At 48.8% G+C, this 23,903-nt stretch overlaps 1 protein-coding gene across 2 annotated transcripts in view; it reads right to left on the reverse strand.

The window, feature by feature from the left end:
* Positions 1–11,139: 11,139 nt before the first annotated feature.
* LOC115081803 (short transient receptor potential channel 3) overlaps positions 11,140–23,903 on the reverse strand; it is a 67,179-nt gene continuing 54,415 nt past the window's right edge. Inside the window, exons 9-12 of one of the 2 annotated variants that reach the window (XM_029586175.1) lie at positions 21,197–21,403; positions 14,154–14,237; positions 13,190–13,265; positions 11,140–11,677 (exon numbers count right to left, since the gene is read on the reverse strand). In XM_029586175.1, coding sequence (XP_029442035.1) covers positions 11,535–11,677; positions 13,190–13,265; positions 14,154–14,237; positions 21,197–21,403 — 510 coding nt within the window. In that variant the 3' untranslated portion in view covers positions 11,140–11,534. The remainder of the gene's footprint in view (positions 11,678–13,189; positions 13,266–14,153; positions 14,238–21,196; positions 21,404–23,903) is intronic. The other variant, XM_029586176.1, reaches the window with a different exon arrangement.

A 23,903-nucleotide genomic window follows, 5' to 3' on the forward strand; every position in this document is an offset into this window, starting at 1 on the left:
TTTGTTGTTAGTGATGATCCTGGCGGCAGCATTTTGTAGACTGGAGGGGTTTGATGTGGACTTCTGTAGGCCGAGGAGAAGGGAGTTGCAGTAGTCGAGTTTTGAGAAGATAATTGATTGAAGGACTGTTCAGAAATCGTGCGCTTGGAGAAGGGGTTTGAGTTTTTTCAGTGTTTGAAGCTTGAAGAATCCATCCTTAATTGTATTGGAGATGTGTCGCTTAAAGTTGAGTTGGCTGTCGATTGTTACGCCTAGGTTTCTTGTGGACGGCGTGAGTGAGATTTGTGAGATGTGTGGCACTCCCGGGTTGTGTGGCACTCCCCTCAAGTGCACCCCCTCTAACTTCCTGGGTAGTTAGAGGGGGTGCACTTGAGGGGAGAAGAGGGATGGTCATCGTGGATGTGAAGGATTTCTGTTTGGCTTGGTTGAGGCAGAGTGATAATTGAGATAGCAAGTGGGATAAATTTGAGCTGAGTTTGTTCCATTTTTCCATGGTGAGTTGAATGGATTGTTTATGGGGAGTAATATTTGTATGTCGTCTGCATAGACGAAGTAGGTGAGGTTTGCTTCTGAAAGGTATTTGCATAGTGGGAGGAGGTAAATGTTAAAGAGGGTTGAGGATAGGGAAGAACCTTGTGGGACACCATGTGTGAGGGGCACTTGAGAGGATTCAGATGAGTTTGTCTTGACGATGTAGGATCTGTTTGAGAGGTAGGATTTGAACCATTTGATTGTGGTGTTTTGAAGACCAATTTCTTTAAGTCTGGTGAGGAGTGTTCTGTGATTGATGGTGTCAAAGGCGGCTGATATATCAAGAAGTATCAGGAGGAACAATTTGCCTTTGTCGCGGCCTCTGAGGATGGTATCAGTGAGAGAGAGGAGGAGGGTTTCAGTGCTGAAGAATTTTCTGAAACCATGCTGTGGCTGGGCTGGAGAACATTATAGGTTTCAAGGTGGTCTGTAAGTTGATTGTTGACTGTTTTTTCGATGATTTTTGCTAAGAAAGGGAGGTTAGAGACTGGTCTGTAGTTTGCTGGGTCTGATTTGTCGAGTTGAGGTTTTTTGATGATTGGTTTGATGATGGCGTTTTTGAGTTTTTCTGGGAAGATTCCTTGTTCGAGGGATAGGTTGATGATGTGGGTTATTGGTTTGACAATAATCTCTCTGATGAGTTTTAGGGTTTTGATGGGGATGGGGTCTAAGGGGTGGGATGCGGGGTTGGTTTTTTTGATGATGGGTTCAATTTCTGTAGAGGCAACGGGTGCGAATTGTGACCATGTGTGGATGGGAGAAAACTGGATGGGAGAAAACTGGATAGCCAGAATAGATTTGTAGTTAGTCTACAATCTGTTGTGTTCCGCGCCCGCGGCCGTCCACAGGCGTGGTCCCCTAACTCGTTCCCCGACTGCCCGCGGCCGTCCACGGGCGTGGTCCCTTAACTCGTTCCCCGACTGGACTCTTGACTGCAGCGGGGCTGACTGCCCTGCGCCGGGCCCGGCCCCTCCACGTGGCGACGCGAGTCTCCCGGCTGGCCGCCGAGACCAGAGCTGTCTCTTCTCCTCCCTCGCGGCCGCCACTGCTCTCCTCCGTGGCTCGGACCCAAGATGGCCGCCACCCATCCTTAGGCGCGAGGCTGCGCCTCTTCACTAGACTTAAAGGGACCTCGTCCCTTTAACTGGATGCAGCTGATTCCTATCCACAGGGTCAGAGGAAGTATAAAAGGAGACTTCCTCTGACCATTCCTTGACTTGGCAACGTCTCCTGTGAGCATTGTCTGAGTCTGCTTGCTCCGGTGAGTTCCAGCATCTTGATTCCTTGTTCCAGTTCGTCTTGGTTTCCTGGTCCTGACTTCGGATCGGCTAGCGGTGATTCCTGGTATTGTCTTCGGACTGGCAAGTGGTGATCCTTTGGTGCGTGACCCCGGACTGGTGAGCAACAACCCTCTGGCTCTCGACCTCGGACTTCTTTCTGACCATCGCCTCCAAGGGCCCACCTAAGCCCCAGCGGCCCAGGTCCCTACGGGCTCCTCCCGGGGGGACTGCGGGCTTCCAGGGGTGAAGCTCCAGTCAGCCCTTGCACCGTACGTTAGCTGCTTGACCTCTCAAAGGTCCACCTAAGTCCCAGCGGTCCAGGTCCCTATGGGCTCCTTCCGGTGGGACAGCGGACCTCCAGCGGTGAAGACACACCTCCGTTCCTCGACGTCATGACCCTTCGTCCGCCTCCACCGTCACGCCTGTCTACAGTGTCGAGGGTCCACCGGTCCCATCTTCGGTTCCTGCCTCGCCACCCGACGGGAGAACCTTCGGGTCTTCCCTCAAGGTATTCCGTCCTCCCGTCGGCCCAAGGGTCCACAAGCCTGAGCATAACACAATCCAGAATCATAACCACATTTCTGGCCGTTTTGTTCAAGTCCCTTCTTTGGTATCCTTTGAATTGTAGGCTGCTCCCCAGGTTTTAGAAAACCCCGGTTCATCTCCCCTGCAGTCAGCTTTTTAGAGGTGACTCCCAACGCACACAAGGCCTGGTTCAACTTTGCACAACTTCACGCCTCTCCCACGGGAGACCCACTCCTCATACCTCTCCCTGCTCAAGGGGGGCTCCTGGATAGTTCTCTCCCTCTGACACAGATTTCTAGTCATTCTTTGGAAGCTGTTAGGATTTCAGACGGGTCGCAACCTTCCCCACCACCCGTCCATTGGAGCCAGTGCTAGTCTCCAGCTCTGTGAAGCCATGGCCAGCTGGTGCCTCTCCACTAGGCCCAGCCAACTCTGCCCCCCCCCCCCTCAAATCTCTTTCCTTTCTCTCGCTAGTCCTTGACTTCTGCAGCACTTCTCAAAGGTGCACGAGAGGAGAGGTCACTCTCAGGCAGCTGCTCTTTCACCCTCCGCGTGTAATGCACTCGCACACTTCCAGCAGTGCTTCTGGCTGAAGCACCACTCGCTATCTTTAACACCCGGGCCCCTTTCACAGGCCAAACCCTCATTTTTACACCAGACTTAAAGCTTCAACCATCAGTCCACTTTCTCGTTTGCCGCTCACACCCAGCACACGCCTCCCCTGGGACTGTCCTGGGACACTCTGCAATTTTCCCACTTCAAGAAACAGGATGAACTTTTAACCTCTGGAAATCCCCTTAGAGGAAGAGCTGCCTCAAAGTGTCCTTCCACCAAAATTCATTGCCCAGGCTTGGCCAGACCATACATCAACCTGCACTTTTAAACTTTAAAACACTGTAAAGCGTAAGTCTGTTTAAACAATGTAGCCCCATATAAATACAGGACCAGTGCAGCATGCCACTCATGCCACTGACCACGCGGTGCTGCACTGCGGCCGCCCACCCGCCTGTACTTCACGGCTCCAGGTCCAGTGCTGTGTTGCGCCCGTCAGTCACAGATAAGCTGCGACCTCTCATGTTCACCTCTTTTTTTCCCTGCCACCATCAATCATTGGGAGAATGGCAGTGTCTGCCAACCAACGCCAACTCCTCCGGCGACCCCCGGGACAGCATGGGCGCTGCCGACCTCCATCTTCCTTTCGGCATCACTTAGGCATGTGCGCAGGGCCTCCTTATGAATACATCATGGCGGGAACCTCGGGGGCGTCCCCTCCCGAAGACGTCAACAGCGCTGGTGTACTTATACCGACTGGCCCATGGCTAAGACGAGTTAGCGAGGAGGTCTCTCGCTTGTTAAATGCGCTCTACTTGGATCTTTTGTTCCAGACTCTCCTCCTTACATTCGGACGCTGCGAGTACCCGCTCCTCGGGGGATCTCTCGCGTCTTGGCTATCCGCTCCTCGGAGGGCCCTCCTCCTGCCTGGGAATTCTTGACCCGCTCCTCGGGTATCTCTGCTGGGACTTCCTCATGTGAGTACTTTCTCCAACTTCTATCAACTTATCCAAACCATTTTTAAACCCAGTTATGCTAACTGCTATAACCACATCCTCTGGCAATGAATTCTAGAGCTTAACTATGCGCTGAGTGAAAAAGAATTTTCTTATATTGTTTTAAATGAGCTACTTGCTAACTTCATGGAGTCAGTGCCCCTGGACCTTCTATTATCTGAGAGAGTAAATAACCAATTTACATTAACTTGTTCAAGTCCTTTCATGATTTTGTAGATTTCTGTCATATCCCCCTCAATCTTCTCTTCTCTAAACTGAAAAGTCCTAACCTCTTTAGTCTTTCCTCATAGGGCAGCCGTTCCATGCCCCTTATCATTTTGGTCGCCCTTCTCTGCACTTTCTCCAGTGCAGCAATATCCTTTTTAAGATGCGGTGACCAGAATTGTACACAGTATTCAAGGTGCGGTCTCACCATGGAGTGATACAGAGGCATTATGACATTTTCAGTTTTATTTTCCATGAATCCCGGTATATAAAAATGTTAAATAAATAAAAATAAATAAATACATTTTCCATTCCCTACCTAATAATTCCTAACATTCTGTTTGCTTTTTTGACTGCTGCAGCACACTGAGCCGATGATTTCAATGTGTTATCCACTATGATGCCTAGATCTCTTTCTTGGGTTGTAGCACCTAATATGGAACCTAACATTGTGTAACTACAGCAAGGGTTATTTTTCCCTATATGCATCACCTTGCACTTGTCCACATTAAATTTCATCTGCCATTTGGATGCCCAATCTTCCAGTCTCACAAGGTCTTCCTATAATGTATCATAATCCGCTTGAGATTTACGGTAACCACTCTGAATAATTTTGTGTCATCTACAAATTTGATCACCTCACTTGTTCCCATTTCCAGATCATTTATACATATACAAGCCGTTAGGCCCGTTCAAACGGGTGAGATTCCATCGATCAGACCAGCACGTCGGTCAGAGCCGCTCTCTTCTCCACAACTTCTTACCCTTCCCACTTACTCACTCATATCCTCTTCACTTTTCCTTCTATCCCCTCTCATCTTCCCTTTCCACCTCATCCACAACCCCTTCCCTCTCCCCCAGCCCTCCTCCACTCCCTCTTTTTCTCTTCTACAGGGCCGGCTGTTGTCCCTATGCATGACGGTTAAATTGGGCGAGATTTAGCTCTGCTCTGGCCGTCCCTACTCCCTCCTCCCTTCCCCGTTTGCGGACGGACAGATGGGCTCGGTGACTCTTCTGCCCTTTCCTCCTCCTGTCCTGTGCGTGATGGTCCGGCCGTCCCTACTCCCTCCCCCCTTCCCCGGCGATGGAGGGATGGGCGCAGGCTGTTAACATGTCGGAGGAGCCGTTTCTCGGAGCGGCAGCTCGTCTGCCCTTTCCTCCTCCCCTCTCTGACACCCTGGTCCGATCTCTCTGCCTTGTGCATAACATCAACACATCGCTCAGAGCTCTCTTTACTGCACATTTGCGGGCCGTGGTTCAGAGCCCATTTATATTCTAGATTGGAAAGCACCAGTCCCAGTACAGATCCCTGAGGCACTCCACTGTTTACCCTTTTCCACTGAGAAAATTGTCCATTTAATCCTACTCTCTGTTTCCTGTCTTTTAGCCAGTTTGCAATCCACGAAAGGACATCACCTCCTATCCCATGACTTTTTATTTTCTTCGAAGCCTCGCATGCAGGACTTTGTGGAATGCCTACTGGAAATCCTGTTGGAAACAGGATGCTGGGCTTGATGGACCCTTGGTCTGACCCAGTATGGCATGTTCTTACCACATCTGCCAGTTCATCTTTATCCACATGTTTATTCACTCCTTCAAAAAATATGAGATTTGTGAGGCAAGACTTGCCTTGGATAAATCCATGTTGGCTGAGTCCCATTAACCCATGTCTATCTAAATGTTTTGTGATTTTATTCTTTATAACAGTTTCCATGATTTTTCCCGGCACTGAAGTCAGGCTCACCGGACTATAGTTTCCCGGATCACCCCTGGATCCCTTTTTAAATATCGAGTTACATTGGCCACCCTCCAGTCTTCAGGTACATCGGATGATTTTAATGATAGGTTACTGCCCCAGCCAGTGAGTCTCAAGGCAATCCAGCGCTTTCTAGGATTCGCTAATTATTACAGGCGGTTCATCTCTCATTACTCTACTTTTATTGCTCCTATCACTCCTATCCCTTGCTAAAAAAGGGATGAATACCAAGGACTGGCCACCCGAAGCAACCCAAGCCTTTGCCCTCCTGAAATCTGCCTTCCTTTCTGCACCACTGCTGCACAGACCTGACACCACATGACCTGTTTTTTTGGAAGTTGATGTCTCCTCTGTGGGCATAGGTGCCATTCTCTCGCAGTCCACCTGTAATGGCAAATTGTTACCTGGGCCTTCTATTCAAAAAAAGTTCAAGAAAGATAGAAACTATAGCATTGGCCATCGAGAGCTGCTCATCATTAAACTAGCTTTGGAAGAGTGGTGTCAACTATTGGAGGGCACTTTGCATCGCTTCACCATCTTCTCTGATCATAAGAATCTGGAATACCTTCAAACTGTCAGAAGACTTAACCTGTGACAAGCCAGATGGTCCTTGTTCTTTGCCAGGTTGAGCTTTTGCCTAATCTACTGACCAGACCAGTTGGAAAAAATGCTAAAGCTGATGTTATGTCTAGATTTTTGACCCTGCTGATAGCTCCAGTGATCCTCAGTATCTTCTTGACCTGGCCAAGATTATCGTGGTCCCTCTGTGGTACCAGCTGGAACCCCTCCAGGAAACACTTTGGTACCCAAACATTGTCGATGGAAAGTCTTGAAATGGTCCCATGATTGTAAACTGGCTGGTCACCAGGTCATTTGCAGAACCTCAGACCTCATCTCCTGCAACCACTTGGCCCATGGATGTAGGTGATTATGAATCCTTCACACCCAGGGACGCAGCTATTTTATAACTTGTCCATATCTATGCGTGCATGTTATAAAATAGCCTTGCCGCGTGCATATATGCACCAAATTTTAAGTGGAAGTGAGCATGGGTACGCAAATCCCACTTCTACTTTGTAAACTGTGTGATTTTCAAAGAGGCCCGCATTAATGCGACTCCCAGTTTTACCAGTTCGTCTCCAGTTAGCCCAGCTAAGGGAGAGGTCCTCCAAGCCCCCATGGTTTGATAGCCTTTATTCCTCCCACTTAGGTCCGACCCTTAAAACCCCGCAGGTCTGCCTGGTTTTCTTTATTTTTTTTAACTTACACAGCATACATGGCAGAAGTAAAGATATGAAGCAGGAGGCCTCAGCACACGCGCTTATCTCTGGTTCATGTCCCAAAATGCCCATTCCCTGCCCGGACCACACCCACGCCCTGCCCCTTTTTGAATACTTCCTAGATGTGTGTCCTTAAAGGAGGTTTCCAGAAACTTAACATCATAAAAAAACTCAAACCCCTACTTCACACACACGATCTCAAAACAGTCATCCAAGCCACCCTCTCATCCAAGCTGGATTACTGCAACTCCCTCTACCTTGGACTCCCCTACGCCACTATCAAACCCCTCCAGATTCTTCAAAACGCCACGGCAAGACTCCTTAGCAACACACGTAAAACAGACCATATAACCCCAGTCCTTAAGGAACTGCATTGGCTACCCATCTCTTTCCGCATCCTCTTCAAATCCCTCACCATTATACACAAATCTATTTACAAGAACAATCCCTCATGGCTTAGCGAACCCCTCCAACTCTCGCAATCTGCCCACCCTACAAGAGCAAACCTCGCTTGCACCCTTCAAGTCCCACCCCTCAAGAAGGCCCGCCTCTCGGCTAACAGGGAACGTGCCCTATCTATTGCCGGTCCAACACAGTGGAATGCCATGCCACCCTACCTCCGTCTGGAGCCCTGCCCCCTGAAATTCAGAAAGATGCTCAAAACATGGCTCTTCCACCAGGCCTTCCCAGACTAGCCTACCTCTCCACCCACTCATCGCCCCCCCCCTGCTGTAATTATGTTCACCAGTCATGACCACGATCAATGTTTGTAATTATGTTTATTTCCCTTTCCCCCTTCCCATTGCTTGAATTTTCAGGCTCTCCCTAGAGCCCCTATTCTCTTTCTCCTATCTTCTCCAGGTTCTCCCCTCCCCTGTTCTATGTAATTTCAACCTTTCGTTACAATGTAAACCGATATGATGTGTATTTTAATGGTGGTATAGAAAAGATGTTAAATAAATAAATAAATAAATGTGTGTGCTGCAGGAGATATATATAGAAACATATATAGAAACATAGAAATGACGGCAGAAGAAGACCAAATGGCCCATTCAGTCTGCCCAGCAAGCTTCCCTCATTTCTTCTCCCATACTTATCTGTTTCTCTTAGCTCTTGGTTCTAATTCCCTTCCACCCCCGCCATTAATGTAGAGAGCGGTGATGGAGCTGCATCCAAGTGAAATATCTAGCTTGATTAGTTAGAGGTAGTAGGGGTAGTAACCGCCGCAATAAGCAAGCTACACCCATGCTTATTTGTTTTTACCCAGATTATGTTATACAGCCCTTATTGGTTGTTTATCTGATATGCACAGAAACTCTCCTCATCTCGCTAACAGATCACATCATCTTGGGATTGGACAAAGGGCAATCCTTCCTACTAATTCTTCTAGACCTTTCTGCGGCTTTTGACACCGTAAACCATGACATCCTCCTCAACAGACTTTCTGAAATCGGAATAACAGGAACTGCCTTCAGATGGTTCAAATCATTCCTCAGTAACAGAGGCTATAAAGTCAAAATCAACAATAAAGAATCCCCCCGCATCAATTCCTCACTAGGAGTTCCTCAGGGTTCCTCTTTGTCCCCCATGCTCTTCAATATATACCTCCTTCCACTGTGCCATCTGTTAACTAACCTTAAACTAAAACACTTCCTTTACGCAGATGACGTGCAAATCCTGATCCCCATAACAGAATCTATTTCTAATACACTCAAGTACTGGGAAAGTTGCCTCCGAGAGATCAACCACCTCCTCACTAATCTAAACCTGATACTCAATTCAGCTAAGACCGAACACCTCCTCATCTCCCCGGACGACAGCGATACCCCTCAAAGGTCACTCACTAACGCCTTTGTCTACCAAGTAAGAGACCTGGGAGTATTAATCGACAGCCGTCTGAATTTAAAAACATTCATCAACCACACAACCAAGGACTGCTTCTATAAACTGCGGGTACTAAAAAGAATTAAACCACTTCTACACTTTCAAGATTACAGAACGGTCCTCCAAGCCGTTCTATTCTCCAAGACAGACTACTGCAACTCCATTTTGCTAGGTCTCCCCACCTCTTCCATCAAACCTCTTCAGATGCTGCAAAACCCGGCGGCCAGAATCCTGACAAACTCCTGCAGAAGAGACCACATCACTCCCATCCTCAGAAATCTACACTGGCTGCCAATACGTTTCAGAATTCTACACGATTCCCTCACCATCATCCACAACCAAGCCCCTCTCAACCTTCAATTCCCACTCAGACCACACACTTCGTCTAGACCTATCAAGAGATGCCTACAAAGGATCCCAGCACGCACCCCCAACCAAATCCACACATCATCTAGTCACCAGAAAACGGGCTTTCTCCACAGTGGGACCAACCATTTGGAATACTTTCCCCCCTGAACTCCGACAAGAACCTTGCCTGCTGACATTCAGAAAAAGGCTTAAGACTTGGTTATTCAAACAAGCCTTTCCCCAAGTCCACTGATCCCCCATAGCTTTCATTACCGAACACTCAGCACACTGTAAATAATTGTTCTGCTCATTGAATTACCTTCTACTCTGTTTGCTTCTTTCCCCAGTTCTATCACCCCTGTTTCAATGTAACTTTTACTTCTCTTCGCTATGTTAATGTTTAAGGTTGTTGTACCCCCGGTTCCCTGTAAACCGACATGATATGATTGTAAATCATGAATGCCGGTATAAAAAAAGCACTAAATAAATAAATAAATAAATAAATAAATAAATAAAATCTCTCGCCGACTTTTAAAATCCGCTCAGTGTGCGCAAGCCTGACTTATTCAAGCTTCCCCTAATTAATGTGCGATCTGAGCTTTTAAAATGCACCTTTAATTGTAAGCAGAATAAGACTTCTCACCAACAGTCACTGAGCCTACTTCATCCTTTACTGGTACCCCAGAAACACTGGACTCAACCATCTATTGATTTCATTACTGATCTACCCCCCTCCTCTGGGCATACTGTGATCTGGGTGGTCATCCATCAGTTCTCCAAGATGGCCCTTTTTGTTCCTCTTGCAACCCCTTCCAACAGCCCTAAGCCTCTCCAACCAGTTCTTTCAACATATATTCCGGTTAGTAAGACTGAGTGTCTGCAACACAGAGGCAGAGATATTTCTTTCACAAGGCAGTGACTCTGAGCAGTCTTTTGTTCACTCTCTCTGACTTTCTGTGTGTGGAAAAAGGAGTCTGTGGACAGTGTGTGTGTGTATGTGTGTGTGTGCATACGTTATCTTTTTCCAGAAACTGTTTCACATACTTACTAGTGTAGGTCTGCACAGTCATAGCATGCATGCTTCGTAACAGAAGTGACTATGTCTGTTCTGCTCTCTGTGTGCGTTCACACTAGTGCATTTTATTGTTGATGTGGATTACCAAACAACCTTCCATTCAATCACTAGATGTTTGGGGATGCTCTCGACCGGTGGCAGGAGACTGGTGGTGTCCTGGTCTTCAACGTGGGTAAAACAGAGGCTGGATGGTTTTGGATGGTTTTCACGGGTTCTGCAGCCAGAAGGCCTTCCAAAATTACAGACTGGGAATCAATGTATTCATTTTGTCCATAATGTCAAAAATCTAGGGTTTCAACTAGATTTGCCTTTGACTGTTACTTATTTATTTCTTTATTTAAAAAAAAATTTAAATAAAGATTTAGTGAAGTGTGGGATGTGAGTAGCTTAGCGTGGGAAATCCCACAGTGGCGCCAGAGACTCACATTGCCGTGGCCGCAAAAGAACCCCACGATCCTGGCGCCACCGCCATGAAACCTTAAAGGGGCAGGAAGCCACGTGGTAGAAACCTTTCCCCGCTCTCAGCAGACCATTCACCTGACCCTCTCTGGCTCTCTCCCCCCACCCCCCTCCCTTCCCGGCATTCACCCCCAACATGATTAGACCCAGGCCCTAGCTGAAACGCCACCTCCAATCCTATACAGCGACAATGGCTCCCTCTGCTGGCCTCCCAGCCGGGCCGTTGAGTGGTGGCGATTTTATCGCTTGGGCACTTCGGGTCCTGGAGCTTCAAATAATTCCCCCCCTCTCTCTCCTTTGCATTTTAGGCTGGGCTGAGAGGTCTCTCTCTCGGCCCTCCTTGCTGGGGCAGGGGGCTCCCGGAGACGGACTGCCACACATTTCCAGAAAGGCATTTTTATTTTCTTCTGAAATAAAGACAAAACGTGTCCCAGATTCTACCTTTCCGAACCCTTCTGAAAGGCACAAGCATTGCTTCCTTTCTGATCTTCCCCATGTGCAGGGACGTTTTCTGGGAAACATTTACACGTTACAGGCCCAGTTTCTACGCTTCTGCTCAGTTTTATTTTCTGACATTCAAGTGGAGAAAGTTTATTGCCATGGGCGGTGCCTGCACGCGCGCCCTCACTCGCACCGGAGCAGGCCGGGGCTCAGCCTCTCGCTGAGCTTGTGGATCAGCACCGACAGCTCCTCCGTCGCCTGGGACTTGTCTTCCAGCAGCTCGTAGCGCAGGCTGGAGATGTCCTGCTTGATCTCCTTCAGTTCCCCTGCGGGAGCAAAAGAATGGACGAGCTTCAGAATGAGCCCGGAGAGAGAGGCCCCGCGCCAGGCCCAGCCCTGCCAGTGCCCGGGAAACGGCCCGGAGAGAGCCCCGCGCCAGGCCCAGCCCTGCCAGTGCCCGGGAAACGGCCCGGAGAGAGGCCCCGCGCCAGGCCCAGTCCTGCCAGTGCCCGGGAAACGGCCCGGAGAGAGGCCCCGCGCCAGGCCCAGCCCTGCCAGTGCCCGGGAAACGGCCCGGAGAGAGCCCCGCGCCAGGCCCAGCCCTGCCAGTGCCCGGGAAAACGGCCCGGAGAGAGGCCCCGCGCCAGGCCCAGCCCTCCCAGTGCCCGGGAAACGGCCCGGAGAGAGCCCCGCGCCAGGCCCAGCCCTGCCAGTGCCCGGGAAACGGGCCCGGAGAGAGGCCCCCGCGCCAGGCCCAGCCCTGCCAGTGCCCGGGAAACGGCCCGGAGAGAGGCCCCGCGCCAGGCCCAGCCCTGCCAGTGCCCGGGAAACGGCCCGGAGAGAGGCCCCGCGCCAGGCCCAGCCCTGCCAGTGCCCGGGAAACGGCCCGGAGAGAGGCCCCGCGCCAGGCCCAGCCCTGCCAGTGCCCGGGAAACGGCCCGGAGAGAGGCCCCGCGCCAGGCCCAGCCCTGCCAGTGCCCGGGAAAACGGCCCGGAGAGAGGCCCCGCGCCAGGCCCAGCCCTGCCAGTGCCCGGGAAACGGCCCGGAGAGAGGCCCCGCGCCAGGCCCAGCCCTGCCAGTGCCCGGGAAACGGCCCGGAGAGAGGCCCCGCGCCAGGCCCAGCCCTGCCAGCGCCAGGGAAACGGCTTCCCTGATGATGGGGGTGGGTCCCGGCACGGCCACCTCGGGCTGCACGGCCTGGGGACCGATTCCTGCAAGCAGGAGGCTCTGACAACTTCACTGGGAAGAGGGGATAAGGGATGGTTCCGAATTACCCAGTTACAGACGCTGCTCCCAGAGAACGTAGATCCAGTTCTGTTATCCTCAATGGGGATTCCCTCCCTCCCTCCTCTACAAGAGTAAATTCCCCTATCTGCCCCCCCCCCCACACCCAGCAGAGTAAACCCCCCCCCCCCCCCCGCCCATCCTACCCTATGTCAAAATGCTAAGCTCGTGGGGACAGGGGGGAGTTGTGGGCCCTCTGCTGCCAAAATCCCAAAGTCTGGTCCACTGCTTGGTTTTACACAGAACCAAGGCTCGCTCTGAAGCCCTCCCCACTTGCCCCCAGAAACAGGGCCACCGGGCCGGCTGCAGAGTGCAAGCAGGGTTGCCATGCGGCTCCGAGCCAGAGCGAGGGCTGGCCCCGCCGCCGTGCACAGGGCCACGTGTCCTTCTGATTTCCCCCGAGGGGTGCGTGGGTGCTGCGGTAGGACCCCGGCCGTGGGAGCAGTCTTGCAGCTCTCGTCTCTGGCCCCCCCTCCCCCCAGCGCAAAGCGACCCCCCTGCATGCCAGCCAGGGCGAGCTGCCGGCGTTTCGGAAGCCCGCGCCGCTCCTTACCTTCGTTCACCTCGTCGTTTTCCTTGTCCGCTTGGGCTTTCAGCACGTACCGCTTGATCAGGCGCTTCATGATCTGCTGGAAGAGCCGAGCAGAGCTGCGTGAGCGCGAGGAGCACCTGCAGCATCAGGAAGCGGACGCGCGCCCAGTGCAGGCCTTGCAAGCCCCGGGCTCCCTTCTGTGCCGGCTCTTACATTAATTCATTTCTTCTAGCCCGGGGTAAGAGAGGCAGCGCTGGCAGATAACGCAGGTCTCTGCCCCCCTAGCCTGCCCCTCCCTCCCTCCCGCATCTCTGCAGATCCTGATCTCCGGTCATCTTCCTCCCCGGCTTTAACCACCCTCTGTAACCGTCCCAACTATGCTTGAATTCAGCCACGGTTCTGGATGCTGCTACCCCTATCGCTAGGTTATTCCATGCATCTTCCACCCTCTCCACAAAGAAGCATCGCCTTGTGTTTCCTGGAAGCCTCCACCCTGCCATTGAGAGAGGCCTGACAAAAAAAAAAAAGTTAGCATGCATGCTAAACTCAGCACCCGATTCAAAAAGATGCAGAATGCCCCCCCCCCCCTGTTAAAAGGCAGGGCACACAGGTCCTTTTATGCCCTCCATCCAGACGCTAACCAGCGTCACAACTTTCACAATTCTCTCTCTGCAGCTCCTAGGGGCAGCAAGGATCTCGCACAAACTCTATTGCTACCCAAGTCCATTTTCCAAGATGCAGAGGAATTGTTAAAATACACAAAGGTTGCTATTCATGCAGTAAAGGATTTGAGCACAGACATTGGCAGGAGCTGTGAACGTGAGAGATTGCCCTGTGTGTCTGTCTGCGTATTTATGAATTTCTCTCTGGTCCTTTCTTCCTCGCCTTGGTTTGTTTTTTTTATCTGACTGCTAGATGGGCCGCTCGCTCCTGATCCGCTACCACCCCCCTTGCTTCGTCACCCGAGAGCGCTGCTGCTCCTTACCTGGTAGCGGGACGGCGGGCTGAGAATGCTGTTGAAGCTGTGAGCTTCGAAAACCTTCGAGTTGGACTGCGTGAAGAGGTTCAGCTGCGGGAGAGGAAACATGTGCTGATGAAGTTCTAGCCCGTTCGTTTATAAAACGGCGGCCCCGGGTGACCGCCCCGAACACCTACACGGGATCAATGGGGAAAGTCCCCCTTAAGGGGCAACAGTGAGTGGGTGACTGGGGGCCTGCCCTATAAGCTGGCCCCTGTGAGGCATCGCAGGCTGCAGGGGGAACATTTTCCCTGCTTGTGCCGGCACGTGATGACTCGTAGGGAAACCCGGCACACGAAGACGCAGAAGTGAAGCAGATTCTGATGTGTATTAAGTGTCAATCTGGAGAGGGTAACCAGGGGGCCATTCCTTTTGGTTGTACATGAAGACTGAAACATATGGGAAGCAAACATTCTTGTACGTGGAGCAAGTTCTTGCTTTGAAGATCCCTTTTAATGCCCGGGTGGGCCCTGTTTGGCAACTTTTCATCTGTTGCAACAGACAATATGCTGCAGAAAGTGATGGATTCGTAAGGCTTTCCTTTTGGCCTACAGCTCTTATCGTTTATTGATTGCTCTTTTGAGCTGCGCTGTGGATTTAAGTTTGTCAGCGTCATCGCAGGAGGCGAATGGAAGGTTGTGGGAGGGGTGGGGGTCAACGGGTCTGGTGCTAGGGGATAGGGGTTGGGGGTAAATGTATTTCTGCAAGTAATTGTGGGAATGTGCATGGCATGGATAAGAGCTAAATGCATGCAGTGTCGTTCATTTTGTCAATAAACAAATGTAAAGATAAAAAGATAGAACAGAATCTGCAAGAAGGCATGCCCATCCCTCAGACACATTCAGAGCCCTGCGAGCTGAAGTATTCCTGTTTTACAGAGGCCAGAGATTCTCTGCGTTCATCAGCTTCTTTACGTGAAATTCCAGGTATCAGCCGTGGGCTCTGAATGCCTGCCTAACGAGCCGGGTCCTCAAGGCCTTTTCTAAACGGATGAGACGTTCGGGCGGCAGATTCCACAGTCAGGGGGCCTGCGTCCCGCATTCCCACCGGATGAACCACACGTGAAAAAAGGGGCCTCGAGGAGACCCTTGTGCACAGATCTTAAAGCGTGGCGTCGCATTATAAAGCTGGCGTAGGATTGAACTCATCCAAGGCAAAAAGCTGCTATCTAGTAATTTGTGAATTAACCTGGTTCAAAACTTTCCTCAGTAACAGAGGCTACAAAGTTAAAATCCACAACAAAGAATCCCCCCGCCATGACTCACCTGTAGGAGTCCCTCAGGGTTCTGCCTTATCCCCTACACTCTTCAACATTTACCTCCTTCCGCTATGTCAGCTCCTAACAAATCTAAAACTCAAACACTTTCTCTATGCAGACGATGTCCAGATAGTGATCCCCCTTAAAGAATCCCTCTCTAAAACTCTCGAACATTGGGAAAAATGCCTCAAAAAATCAAATGCCTTCTTGCCAGCCTAAACCTCGTATTAAATGCTGCTAAAACTTAACTCCTGCTCATCTCCCCAGAAATCAGCAACACCTCCTCTTCTCCAGCTAACCCACTCTCCACCCAAGTGAGAGACTTAGGAGTTATAATTGATAACAGGATGAATTTGAAAGCATTTGTCAACCGTACAACCAGGGACTGTTTCTACAAACTCCAAGTTCTGAAAAGGATAAAACCTCTATTTCACTCTACTGATTACAGAACAATACTACAAGCAATAATCTTCTCAAAGATAGATTATTGCAAGGCTATCCTACTAGGCCTCCCATCATCGTACACCAAACCTCTACACATGGTCCAGAATGCGGCGGCAAGAATTCTCACCAACACCAGGAGAAGAGACCATATATCATCTATCCTAAAAAACCTACACTGGCTCCCTATACACTTCAGAATCATCTTCAAATCCATCACCATTATATATAAAACCATCCACCACCTTACAACACTTGACCTACAATTCCCGCTCAGCCAACATCACTCCTCAAGACCCACCAGAGAAGCATACAGAGGATCTCCCCATGTACCCCATACCAAAACCACTCATCATACAACTTTAAGAGACCGGGCCTTCTCAACAGCTGGACCAGCGCTCTGGAATTCCATCCCTCCGAACCTCCGACAGGAGCCCTGCCTCCCAACTTTCCGAAAAAGACTTAAGACCTGGTTATTCAAACAAGCTTTTCCGGACCCCTCCTAACTGCTTCCTCGTCAAATTCCACTACTCAGTCCCAGCAGCTGCTCTTTGTAAATAACTCTACATGATGTTAATCTACTACTGTATTTCTCTATTCTCCCAGTTCGATCTCCCTTGTTAATTGTAACTGCAATTTCCTTGCACTTGTTCCAGTTTTATTGTTTTTTGCACACCTTGTTCAACTGTAAACCAGCATGATGTGATTGTATCATGAATGCCGGTATATAAAAATACTAAATAAATAAATAAAAACACATAAATAAATGTAATCCTCCATTGGACAGCGAAGCCAAGGGGGGGGGGGGGTGAACCAGTCAAAACACGGGCAGCTGAATTCAGCTAAATTTACAATGCTCTAAGATAACTGCAATAATCATTTCCTGAAAAAAAAAAATCAAAGTCTGAAGCACGGTTAAAAAAATCATGAGGTTCTGAGGACCCCCGGCTGCAATGAGGCCTTCCCTCCTGCAGGGGCCCTCAGTGAGCTGCAGTCTGAGCTGCACAGGCTCATGACTCAGCACTGCCACTCCCTGAAAAGGCTTGGTCCACCCGCAATTCCCTGCCTCCCTTCGCTGTCAGTTCCTCTTAGCTGCGTGGCCGCTGCTCCTAGTCTTGCATCCTTGCTCTCGATCGGTTCTGGAGCCCGTTTCTCAAAAAAGGATAGAGGCAGGACGGAGGCAGTCCAGAGAAGGGTCTGTATGGGAAGACTTATGGGGAGAGGCTGAAAGACTGGAATATATACGCCCTGGAGGAGAGGAGGTGCAGGGGGGATAGGATGCAGGCCTTCAGATACCTGAAAGGTTGTAATGATGGGCAAACTTCAAACCTTTTCCAGAGGAAAGCAAAGGAGAACAGTGAACATTAAAAAAGGCGTGGGAGAAACACTGTGGAAATTAAGAAAAGAGTGCATGGCGGGTAACCAGCATGGGTGAGCGGCAGCTCGTACCACTAACAGAAGGCATGGGGGTTACTACCCTCAACCAATTAGCTTACATGATTTTAATGCAACTGCGGAATCGCTCTCCACTTCGACGGTGGGGGGGAGGGGGGAATGGGAATTAGATTCAGACGACAGCTCTCTGGGCCCTGAGTTTTATGGCCTGGGGTACTGATAATGCAGACATTAGGGGAAAAAGTGCAGGGCTGCTTCCGCGGCCAAGTCCAAAAGCAAAGCATGTACAGGCAGCAACGTCTGAATCAAGACAGGATGTCACTCTGTAATAATGCTGCTGGCAGTAATTTTGCTATGGGTTTGACAGTTGTTTGCTTTGATTGTCACTATTACTACCCTTAATATACGGCTTGGGGGTAACCTGCACGGAGTGGAAATTACTACCCCTAATATAAAGTTTGGGGTAGCCTGAATACAGTGGCATTTACTACCCTTTATAAAAGGTATGGGGGTAACCTGCACAGAGCAGCAGTTACTACCCTTAACAGAAATATGGGGGTAACGTGCATGTAGCAGCAGTTACTACCCTTAACAGAAACATGGGGGTAACCTGCATGGAGCAGCAGTTACTGTCCTTAACAGAAACGTGGGGGTAACCTGCACAGAGCAGCAGTTACTACCCTTAACAGAAACATGGGGGTAACCTGCATGGAGCAGCAGTTACTACCCTTAACAGAAATATGGGGGTAACGTGCATGTAGCAGCAGTTACTACCCTTAACAGAAACATGGGGGTAACCTGCACGGAGCGGCAGTTACTGCCCTTAACAGAAACATGGGGGTAACCTGCATGGAGCAGCAGTTACTGTCCTTAACAGAAACGTGGGGGTAACCTGCACAGAGCAGCAGTTACTACCCTTAACAGAATCATGGGGATAACCTGCATGGAGCGGCATTTACTTCCCTTAACAGAAACATGGGGGTAACCTGCACGGAGCGGCAGTTACTGCCCTTAACAGAAACATGGGGGTAACCTGCACGGAGCGGCAGTTACTTCCCTTAACAGAAACATTGGGGTAACCTGCACGGAGCGGCAGTTACTACCCTTAACAGAAACATGGGGGTAATCTGCACGGAGAGGCAGTTACTGCCCTTAACAGAAACATGGGGGTAACCTGCACAGAGCGGCAGTTACTGCCCTTAACAGAAACATGGGGGTAACCTGCACGGAGCGGCAGTTTTTACCCTTAACAGAAACATGGGGTAACCTGCACGGAGCGGCAGTTACTACCCTTAACAGAAACATGGGAGTAACCTGCACGGAGCGGCAGTTACTACCCTTAACAGAAATATGGGGTAACCTGCATGGAGCGGCAGTTACTATCCTTAACAGAAACATGGGGGTAACCTGCACAGAGCGGCAGTTACTACCCTTAACAGAAACATGGGGTAACCTGCAAGGAGCGGCAGTTACTATCCTTAACAGAAACATGGGGGTAACCTGCATGGAGCAGCAGTTACTACCCTTAACAGAAACATGGGGATAACCTGCATGGAGCGGCAGTTACTTCCCTTAACAGAAACATGGGGGTAACCTGCACGGAGCGGCAGTTACTTCCCTTAACAGACCTCTCTGCCTCCTTGTTATCAAGGAAATATAAAGGCATGCTCTGTCTCTCATACTAATAATGAGGGAATATTTCTTAGGGAAGTAGTTCATTTCATCTCAGGATGCTGATGACAGCAGAATACAGCCTGGCGTCTGTTATCACTTATTGTTCTATTCTCTGCTCCAGCCTCACCTCCCCATCCCTGGGAGACCCTTTAGTTGTGGGGGTGCATTACATGTGCCTGTCCCTAACCACACAGCTGAGAGGTGGAGTTATTTTTGTGGCCCCTCCCACAATAGGGGAGAGTTTACAGTTCAGTGCAGAAAAATGTGAAGCGGGATTTAGATCGGCGAAACAGTCCAGAGGTTAAAGAGCAGAATAAACTTACACAGACACAAAACTACAAGTCAGAAAGAAGAACAAGAGAAAAACACTGTATCAGTGACCTAATGATCAGCATACTGAAAGGGAGGTTCAAATAACCCAGGAACCTAAGACATTTCAAGTTAAAATGATCAGACACTTTGGGTTCAAGAGAGACCTGGTTTTTCTAACGCACTCTCATTATTAGTTCTACTTCCTCTCTAACACATCAAACCCTCTTGCCCTACGTTGTAATGTACTCTGCGAGTCACTGGCAGTTTCTGACATCGTCTTGTCTTGCTCTGAACTGCTCATTCTGTTTGGACCTGAGGAAAAGAATCTTAGTACCCAAAAGCGAGTCAAGAAATATATTCTCAGACCAAGAAAAAGGCATCATCTCATATAAGCCAGTGCGAGTACTGAGGTACCCGCTAGAAAACGGGGTACACCTTGCAGACTCACGAGAAATACTATTTGGCGTGTCTGAGCCTCTTTTATGCAATTCTCTGCTCAAAGATTTGAAAGCTGAGACATCCCTTCCTCAGTTTTGGAAGTTATTATTATTATTATTTGTTTATTCTGATTTCTCGCTATTTCTTACAAAATAATCAAAGCGATGCACATGAATAACCATATTAAAATTAAATACAGAAAAGTCATAAAATAATGAAAGCAAAAGCTAAATCAAATAGAACACAACAAATGATAACGTAAATGAAGCTAAACAATGAATAAAATAAAAGAAATAAAACACGATGTTGATAAAACTAACAGTTAAAAAAGACTTGCGAAAATAAGAAACCACAATAAAGTCTATCCTGACTGATAAGCCTGAAAGCCTTTCTAAATTTAAGATAGCCCTTTCCAAGTCTCAAGAACAGCAGAAAAGATTTCCTTAGGCTTGGTCCCAAGGAGCAAAAATAAATTCCTGTTGTACTTTCAAGTCGAATTTCTCTTGGTGATGGCAAAACTAAGAATTCTTGTTGGGACAAGCAGAGTACACGAGCAGGACGATGAGGAGTAGTGAGACTAGAAAGGTAGGAGGAGTTCCCCATCATAAGGCCTTGAAAACAAGACATCCTATTTTGAACCAGATATGCAGTGAGCCTGGAAGCCAGTGGAGAGCCATGATCAATTGAGCTTGCTGAAGATGAATTTTGCTGCTGTGTTTTGTACTAGGTGAAGTCTCCTTGTCTGATAAACTGGGAGAATAAGGAATTACAATAATCAAGACGGCTTAAAATGAGTGAATGTGTGAGAGTTTCGAGATCACTAACATCAAGATAAGGCCTGAGCTGACAGAAAAATCTTAAAAAGTGATAGGAAGTTCGCACTACTTTGGAAAATCTGCATAGAAAAGTCTTAGCAATCCATCGAAAGTAACTCCCAATATAGTAATGGAATTTTTTTAACTGAATGGGATTTCCACCAATTAGTGGGCATTTTGGCTGTCGCTGGAAGTCACTTAAAGCGTATTTATTTCTGCAGGTATTTGAAGACATGAGATGAAATCATTGACTCCAGGTTGGTATGTTACCCTATGACGTTTTCTACAATCTGGCTTGATAAATGTTACTGCATGCTTGTGTCCTGTGCCAGACTTTGTTGGTGTTTGGTTTTATGTAATCTGTTTTTATTGCTTTTAGTTTATGGATCTATCATTATTACCCACTTAGTATTGTAGATAAGGCAGGATATACATTAAAAAAAATAGAGCTATTTATTGTATTTGTTTGCTTGTATTTCTAAACCTTCACATGGACTAACTCGGCAACCACACTACTGTTCTTAAAAAAATCAGAACAAAATGTCATGCATGCAATGGGGCTAAACCAGGATTGCCTCAATGTCTTCAGGTTGACCAGGTTGGAGGTAGCAACACTAAGTCCCCGGGCTCATACTACAGAAGGTCTGGGCAGATACTGAGAAGCTCTTGGTACCTACCCTGGACTTGGAGTTATCTAATCCAGTTTCTAGATCCTTTCGCAGTCGCCTTCTGCATTTGGACCAGTTAACTATCCTCATGACTGAGTAGAAAAGAGATTTGGGGCTTGGTATGACACTGAAGGGAGGGGGAAGCGTCTTTCCATCATCGAAGTAGGACAACCAGAGCTTGGAGCGCGCAAACTTCCACTCCACGTCACTGTCATCCTGCAGAAGGAGCAAAAGGAAGAGCATTTCTCTCTCCCTCCACAGAACACAATGACAAACAAAGCATGGCAAGGTCCATTTGGTCTTATAGAAACATAGAAACATAGAAATGACGGCAGAAGAAGACCAAATGGCCCATTCAGTCTGCCCAGCAAGCTTAGCATTTTTTTTTTCATACTTATCTGTTACTCTTGGCTATTAGTAACCTTTTGGTTCTATTTCCCTTCCACCCCCACCATTAATGTAGAGAGCAGTGATGGAGCTGCATCTAAGTGAAATATCTAGCTTGATTAGCTAGGGGTAGTAACCGCCGCAATAAGCAAGCTACACCCATGCTTTTGTTTACCCAGACTATGTAATTTAGTCCTTGCTGGTTGCTGTCTGTATATAGATCCATTTTTCTTCATTCCCTCTGCCGTTGAAGCAAAGAGCTATGTTGGATATGCACTGAAAGTGAAGTGTCAGACTTTCTCCCCTGCCATTGAAGCAGAGAGCTATGCTAGATATGCATGAAGTATCAGACTTTCTCCCCTGCCGTTGAAGCAGAGAGCTACGCTGGATATGCACTGAAAGTGAAGTATCAGACTTACTCCCCTGCCGTTGAAGCAGAGAGCTATGCTGGATGTGTGTGGAGTATCAGACTTTCTCCCCTCCCGTTGAAGTAGTGAGCTATGCTGGATGTGTGTGAAGTATCAGTCTTTCTCCCCTCCCGTTGAAGGAGAGAGCTATGCTGGTTATGCATTGAACTTGAAGTATCAGGCTTATTTAGTTTGGGGTAGTAACCGCCGTAACAAGCAAGTTACTCCCTGCTTTTGTGAATGCAAATACTTTTTTCCACATTTCCTCTTGCCGTTGAAGCTTAGAGCAATGTTGGAGTCTTAGAGCAATGTTGGAGTCGCATTAACTGTGTGTATGTTTATTGAATAAGGGTATTATCTCCAGGAAGTAGCCGTCATTCCCGCGAGCCACCCAGTCTTCATTCACGTCCTCTAGACTTTATGGATCCACAGTGTTTATCCCACGCCCCTTTGAAGTCCTTCACAGTTCTGGTCTTCACCACTTCCTCCGGAAGGGCATTCCAGGCATCCACCACCCTCTCCGTGAAGAAATATTTCCTGACATTGGTTCTGAGTCTTCCTCCCTGGAGATTCAAATCGTGACACTTGGTTCTGATTTTTTTCGGACGGAAAAGGTTTGTCGTTGTCTTTGGATCATTAAAACCTTTCAAGTATCTGAAAGTCTGTATCATATCACCTCTGCTCCTCCTTTCCTCCAGGGTGTACATATTTAGATTCTTCAATCTCTCCTCATAAGTCATTCGATGAAGACCTTCCACCTTTTTGGTCGCCCTTCTCTGTACCGCCTCCATCCTGTCTCTGTCCCTTTGTAGATACGGTCTCCAGAACTGAACACAGTACTCCAGGTGAGGCCTCACCAGGGACCTGTACAAGGGGATAATCACTTCCCTTTTCTTACTCGATAATCCTCTCTCTATACAGCCCAGCATTCTTCTGGCTTTAGCTATCGCCTTGTCACATTGTTTCGCCGACTTCAGATCATTAGACACTATCACCCCAAGGTCTCTCTCCTGCCCCGTGCACATCAGCCCTTCTCCCCCCATCGAATATAGTTCATTCGGATTTCCACACCCCATATGCATGACTCTGCACTTCTTGGCATTGAATCTCAGCTGCCATATCTTCGACCACTCTTCCAACTTCCTTAAGTCCCGTCTCATTCTCTCCACTCCTTCCGGCGTGTCCACTCTGTCGCAGATCTTAGTGTCATCCGCAAAAAGACAAACCTTACCTTCTATCCTGTCCGCAATGTCGCTGACAAAGATATTGAACAGGACCGGTCCCAACACTGACCCCTGCGGCACTCCGCTCAACATCGCTCTCTCTTTAGAGAAGTTCCACTTACCATCACACATTGTCTTCTGTCCGTCAACCAGTTTGCAATCCAGGCCACCACCTCGGCACTCACCCCTAAGCTTCTTATTTTATTCACCAGTCTCCTGTGCAGGACTGTATCAAAAGCTTTGCTGAAGTCCAAGTAGATGACATCGAGTGATCTTCCTTGATCCAATTCCTTGGTTACCCAGTCAAAAAAGTCTATCAGATTTGTCTGACAGGATCTTCCCCTGGTGAATCCATGCTGCCTCTGGTCCAGCAATTCTTCTGACTGTAGATAGTTCACTATTCCTTCTTTTAACAGCGACTCCATTACTTTTCCCACCACCGAGGTGAGGCTGACTGGTCTGTAGTTTCCAGCCTCCTCTCTGTTTCCACTCTTGTGAAGTGGGATCACCACTGCTCTTCCCCAATCACTTGGCACCACTCCTCCAGTTTCTAGGGATCTATTGAACAGGTCACACAGCGGAGCCGCCAGCACATCTCTGAGCTCTCTCAGTATCCTGGGATGAACCTCATCAGGCTCCACTTTCAGTTTCCCCAGCTCTTCCCATACATTCTCTACTGTAAATCAAATTACATCTACT

Source organism: Rhinatrema bivittatum, unplaced genomic scaffold (assembly GCF_901001135.1).
Source record: "Rhinatrema bivittatum unplaced genomic scaffold, aRhiBiv1.1, whole genome shotgun sequence".
NCBI lineage: Eukaryota > Metazoa > Chordata > Amphibia > Gymnophiona > Rhinatrematidae > Rhinatrema > Rhinatrema bivittatum.